The sequence below is a fragment of the Hydra viridissima genome, unplaced genomic scaffold (genome assembly GCF_058129835.1).
Source record: "Hydra viridissima isolate aposymbiotic clone 2 unplaced genomic scaffold, HvirCarnegie_v1 scaffold_9, whole genome shotgun sequence".
Taxonomy (NCBI): Eukaryota; Metazoa; Cnidaria; class Hydrozoa; order Anthoathecata; family Hydridae; genus Hydra; species Hydra viridissima.
In genome coordinates, this window is record NW_028324308.1 from 11,919,061 (window position 1) to 11,925,820 (window position 6,760).

General features: G+C 28.5%; 1 protein-coding gene across 2 annotated transcripts; it reads left to right on the forward strand.

The window, feature by feature from the left end:
* Window positions 1-388: 388 nt before the first annotated feature.
* LOC149884067 (uncharacterized) lies at window positions 389-4,563 on the forward strand. 2 transcript variants are annotated; one of them, XR_016456014.1, is made up of 3 exons: window positions 389-529; window positions 791-915; window positions 2,259-3,027. XR_016456014.1 is itself a non-coding variant. In XM_090098976.1 (2 exons), exon 2 carries the CDS (start codon window positions 3,034-3,036, stop codon window positions 3,601-3,603), a length of 570 nt encoding a protein of 189 aa, XP_089955102.1. In that variant the 5' UTR covers window positions 722-915; window positions 2,259-3,033; the 3' UTR covers window positions 3,604-4,563. The 2 variants fall into 2 exon arrangements, 1 of the variants encoding a protein (XP_089955102.1); XM_090098976.1 differs by lacking the exon at window positions 389-529 and having other exon boundaries at window positions 722-915; window positions 2,259-4,563.
* The last annotated feature ends 2,197 nt before the right edge of the window (window positions 4,564-6,760 follow it).

Sequence of the window (6,760 nt, forward strand, 5' to 3'; positions counted from 1 at the left end):
ATTATTATTATTACTTTTATTGTTATCATTATTATTATTATTATTATCATTATTATTATTATTATTATTATTTATATTATTATTATTATTATTATTTTTATTATTATTATTATTATTATTATTATTATTAATATTATTATTATTATTATTATTATTATTATTATTATTACTATTATTATTATTATTATTATTATTATTATTATTATTATTATTATTATTATTATTATTATTATTATTATTATTATTATTATTATTATTATTATTATTATTAAATAAGTCCTACAGAAACGTTTAGTGTTTAACGTTTAATGTTTAACGTCGTTTCGTCATTAGTTACTAGTCTTTGAGAGAGCGTGTTTTTCCGTTGCACGCGGCCATTGGAGAAAGATCTCTTAAGCGAGTTGAAACTTTTTTCCTTTTGGAATTAAATTATTTGTTTAGATTTGGAATTTAATTATTAGTTTAGATATATTACATAAAGAATCATATGAAGATAAATAATCACCGCTAAGATCATCTTATAATTGAAGTAAGTATATAAATTAGTTATATATACATTTTTATTGGGTAAAGTAGAAAGGATTTAAATTTTAATTAGATAAAGTAGAAAGGATTTTAATTTTTAAATCGTTTACACTTATTTTGTTTTAGTTTTTCTTTCAGCATTTTTTTTAAGAAGGAAAATAGGGTATTGGTGTTATTTAAAGTTTTACTAATGCTATTTCCATAAAATGGTTATTACTACTTTGAAATTTCTGTTATGCGATTAACTATTTTTGTTGTTTTTTAGAAAATTTAGAAAAATAAATTAAAATTTTTTGCCAACACTGACATGGCATGTCACATGTTATTGCATGTAAAGGTTAAATTTTGTTATGAGGATTACAGTTCTTATGAAGAAAAAAAAAAAAGAAGGTAAAGAGTATTTTTTGTAAATATATATTTTGAATCTTTTTAAATTTTCTCATGTCATTTTTAAAATTTTTGTTTGCACACGTTTATTGTTTGCATATATGCTTTAAATGTATGTGGTAATGTTGTTTTCTCGCAGCGAACACAACGTTTCAGCTCTACATTTTCTCTTCTCCTTAAAATTCCCCCCTTTACAAAAAGTTTTCCTTCAATTTATACTATACAAAGAACCTCAAATATGCTCATAAAATAAACCGCTTAAACTATATTTACAACATATCAAATAAACTACGTCAATCAAATCCGCCGTAAATAGTTTCTTCACGCAATTCAATTACACTCCTCCTTGATCCTTCGGGATCACATTTAATTCAAAGCAACTCTTGCTTTGCGGAACATCACAACAATTGTTTCTTTTGCGGATCCAAATCTCAAATACCGCTTCTGGCAATCCAACTACAACGCCAGTCGCACCCTCTCGTCAGGCTACTCTGCCAAACACGAGAAACGTTTTAGATCAGCAAAAGAGACATCCATTTGTTCCTCATCTCTCATCTTCTGCTTCGTACACAACTCATGCCACGTAGGCATCCAAAGGAAAAACTCGATAAATAGACATCTTCGATTCTCTTCACATCCTTCTTATCTTCTACTCACAAACAATCGAAGACTAAGTATTACTTCGCAACAAAACTGGAAAGAGCACTGTCAACTCAACGCGTTGCTTCTCTGCAACAACTTTTGTTCGCTGCGACTAAATTGCGGGATCGGATATACCATCGTATTTTTCAAAGATGTTCAAATTATTCGAAGATGACTCCATCATGTGCCCGGTTAGCTTGTTGTTTTCTCGCAGCGAACACAACGTTTCAGCTCTACATTTTCTCTTCTCCTTAAAATTCCCCCCTTTACAAAAAGTTTTCCTTCAATTTATACTATACAAAGAACCTCAAATATGCTCATAAAATAAACCGCTTAAACTATATTTACAACATATCAAATAAACTACGTCAATAAAATCCGCCGTAAATAGTTTCTTCACGCAATTCAATTACAGGTAATAAGTGCTTTATAGTTGTTTTATCAATGTGTTTTTACAATAATGTAAAGTAGTACAATAATTTAAAGTGTTTTTATTGTTTGTGTATGTGTTAACATGTGTTATATAATTGTTTTAAAAATGTGTTTAAATATGTTTATAAGGTATATATTTAACCTTATATACATATTTAAACACATTTATTGTGTTTATAGTTGGAACATATGTTTATATTATGTTGTTTCTGTGTTTTCAAAGTGCTGTGACTTGGTAAACATCTACCTGAAAATCAATTATTGTATTTTAGAGAAGGAGCAGAACAAATGGCTTTAGATTGTGCAGCTCAACGTGATACGCACCTAACGGCATGATTTAAGTTAAATACTGAAAATGAAAGAGCACATTTCTATTCTTATGTAGACATTCCTTATGACTTTATATTTGATGATAAACATTGTAAATGGAAGGTTAGACAAAGGGGTGGTAATAAGGTGATAGTAAGAATGTATAAAGTTAACCCAACTGGAGAATTGTATTTTCTTAAACTGTTACTTTTGCAAGCAAAAGAGCAACATCTTGGGAGGATGTGTGTACTGTTAATGACATTGTCCTTGAAATGTTTTGTGAAGCATGTGTTTTGAAAGGTTTGTTGCAAGATGACACTGAATGGCAGAATACTCTTCCTGAGGCAGTTTTAACACGTAATGGCAAAGCAAGTTAGACAGTTGTTTTCAATTATTCACACCTTTTGTGAATCTGACAATCCTTTACATCTCTGGAATACATGCAAAGCTTTTATGATGGAAGATTTCATTCACCGCTCAATCCCACTTCTAATAGCTGAACAAGCTACTCTTCATCAAATTGAAAAGATTATTAATCAAAGTGGTAAAATGCTGGCTGATTACAATCTGCCTGTTATTGATGAGTTTATTGGCTTAAATCTAGAAAATTTTGATGAAAATGTTCAACAACTGAAATAGTAGAATTGTGTATAAACACAACCAGCTGAAATAGTAGAATTGTGTGTAAAATGTTCTTTGCTTTGGCGATGGGTGCAGAAGTTTGCATTAACTGAAAATATGAGAGTACGAGTTGGGGAAAGTGAATTTTCCCAATGGCTACTAAAACTTGGGAATGGAACAATACCTGTCAAAGAGGAGGATCCTTTTAAAGGATGCATTGAAATACCAAATCAGTGCATTAGAGAAAATGAATCAGTTGTTGAAAAGATTTTTGGAGATGCTGATCAAAATGATTATTCTAAACGCGTGATTTTAACATCAACTAATGTTGATTCATTATTAATCAACGAAGAAGTGCTTGAATGTCTGCTGGGTGAGGTCAAAATTTATTTAAGTGCTGATCAAATTGATACTGATGACCTTAATGAAAGAAATAACTTTCCTGTTGAGTTTTTGAACAGCTTAACTCCTTCAGGTATGCTACCTCATTGTTTAAAGTTGAAAATTGGTTGTGTAATTATGCTACTTAGAAATTTAGATCTCAAAGCTGGGTTATGCTATGGTACTCGAACGAAAGTTTTTGCTCTTCAAAATAATTATATTGATGCAGAGGTTTTGACAGGTGTTTCTGGTGGTAAATGGGTTTTTGTTTTTCAAATTCAGTTGCCTCCATCAGATTCTAATTAACCTTTCGTTCTGAAACGTCGTCAGTTTCCTGTCAGATTGGTTTATTCAATGACAATTAATAAAAGTCAAGGTCAAACATTTGATAGAGTTGGGGTATATCTCAAAAAACCGTGTTTCTCTCATGGTCAACTATATGTTGCTTGTTCAAGAACTAGGGCATTTAATAGTTTGTTTTTCAAAATTGATAAACATCTCATTCAAGGTATGGTAGGTGAAAAGTGTTACACAAATAATGTTATATTTTTTTTATTACTTTAATATTTTTTTCATAGTTTTTGATAAATATACCTGTCATTTAATATGTTTATATGTGTTATATGAAACCATATTTGTTTATAGCTGTATATATGTTTAAATTATGTTGTTTCCATGTTTTCAAAGTGGTGTGAGTTGGCATTATATTGAGCAAGATTGATAACCTTGCCAGCCAAGCGGTGTACTTATAGCAGAGGTGTGACTTGGCAGCATTTAGTGTCATGCGGTGTTACTGCTTTAGAGCTAGGTTGTGTTGTCTAGCCTTTTTTAATTATTCTGGAAACACAATAATGTCTGTTAATTTTTAGCGTAATGTGTATGGGAGAGTATGCAACCTTGATCTTTAAATCTAGGGTGTTTTAATGTCCTAAACTTGAATTAATGGAATAACTAATATTGAATATAAAAACAAATATACTTTTATGTAGTTATATGTTTAGTAAAAAGATAAATATATAGTTAACTTTAAATTGGTTTTCTACTTTTGCCTTTCATATTTTAATTTGGTTTGTTATTTTCGCTGGATTTTAGGATCAAGGGTGTAAATATTCTATTGTTATGTGTTTTTGTTGTGATGTTTTGTGTTGATAGACTGCTTGGCTTACCTTCACGTTGGTGTCTATTGTTAAAAATGAATAATAGGTAGTTTCATTATTGGAACTTAATGCTTTTATTTATTTACTAAAAGCCAACATTATGCTAAAAATGCAGTTTATATCTTAATTTGATTTTTATATATATATATATATATATATATATATATATATATATATATATATATATATATATATATATATATATATATATATATATATATATATATATATATTAGTATTGTTAATCCTTACATTTTCGATAAATGTTTATATTAACTGCCATGTCAAAATAGGTTACTATAAATAGGTAAATCGATTTTCAGTTTTTATGTGGTGTTTTTTTTTCCTTTAAGATTTACGATTGACGCATTTATACGATTTATAAAAAAAAACCTGATTACCTTTTATTGTAAATTTTTGTCAGTTAAAATGATATAAATATATACAATTAGTTCAATTTTCTCTATTTTATGCCTAATAATTTGTTGTACGTAACTTAAGGAATATTTTTAAACGGGGGGTAAATATTGTAGTTTTGCGCATTTTTCAAATATCGAGTTACTTAAACTTTATGAGGTGTTCAACTAATTAATTAGCTTAGTTTGCATTTGCAACACTTTTGAGGAAAGAAAAAATTCTTATATATGTTAAATTCTTATATATATTAAAAAGAAAAAAATCTTATACATGTAAATCATTGTTTTACATTTTATTATTCTGGTGAAAGGTCTCCATCAAAAACTTGATTACTCTTAATAAAAGTAACTCTATTCTCCTGACCACCATTCTGGCAAAAACGGGGAAGGGAGGTCCTTTACTAAAAACTATTGAAACAAAGAGGGCATATATAAAAATGGTCAGATTAGTGCCATATATAGTAATGGTCAAATGATCAGTTATTTTTAATAAGTTTATTTAGTTGTGTGTATTTAACGTTTTAAAGACAATTTCCTTTTTTAAAGAAACATGTATCAAGAGGATACCAAAAAATTATTATCTCATGTATAATTTACGTTTGCTTTATATTAATCTTATTAATTAAAGCTCATGTTATAAAAAATATTACAAGAATTTAGCTTTACTCTTTCGTCAATTTAAAGCATGACGAAGTGTTATTATTTTGTGTCAGTAACTAAAAACGTATTGTTTTGAACTTAGCAATGTCGAGGAAAATATTTCTGCCTTACACTGATATGACCTATGTCAGTTGTAAATTACTCAATGTTAAATAATTGTTAAATTATTTTACCTCCGCATACTTTTTATTTTAATTTTACAGTTGGTTTAATTTTTCCAATTTGAAGGCGTTTTTCTAATTGGTTATTAGTTAAGGTTTCGCAACTTTAAATAGTGGAAAACAGCTACTATAAATTAAGTAACAGACCGACCATAACCCGTATTACGGGTTGCTTTTTGCTACTAGTAATAAATGATAATAAACGTAATGTGCACAGCCAGTTTCTGGCGTTATTAAAATGCACCACATATTATCATAAAAGTACACATTTAATATAGTTACATTTTAATCTGCAAATAAAATTATCATTTTAAGAATAACATTTTTATCTTTCAGATCATGAAGTGAATTTTGTAAAATTTTATGCACTGAAACCATAAAAACATTTCGTCCCTATTGTAGCATGCAATTTATAATAGCTTATAATTTTATGACTTAAAACTCATTAAAAATTATTATCGTTATGATTTATGTCGCTCATAGATTGTGGTATAAATTTAGCTATATATAAATTTTTATTCCTTTCTAGAAACAAGTTTCCGCCATTCTAGACGCACGTTTCTTTAATGGCGGTCATTTACAATGATCGTTCTGTAAAATCTATTTTGTCATGAGTTGAAATTTTTTCTTTCAGTTATAACTGATCTATAAAAGACATCTTAAATACATTTATACTTAACCGAAAGAAAGATATCTTTGTATTAATCTAGCTTATGCATCTAATTTGCGTCCACAGTGGACATAAATAGAATCTCGGTAATTAGAGGTTTTTTCGATGCCTAATGTACGTCTAAAATATGCGCATCGATGATAGATACAAATTAGAGAAGTCTTAGTCTAAAAATGTCTTTTGCCTGCTAGGATTGACTGCTTCATTAAATGGGGCAAGCAAAAATCTCGCTTACTGGGTAACTTTATAAATACAAATGTTTTTTTCGTTATTTTATAAGTTTTAGCATTATTGCCTAAACATAATGGCTATTATGGTTCTGAATGTGTACACTAGGTTTGGGAGAAATTTAAAATTTAATATTTGATTTGTTTTAAATAAGCAAGAAGGAATTAGCCA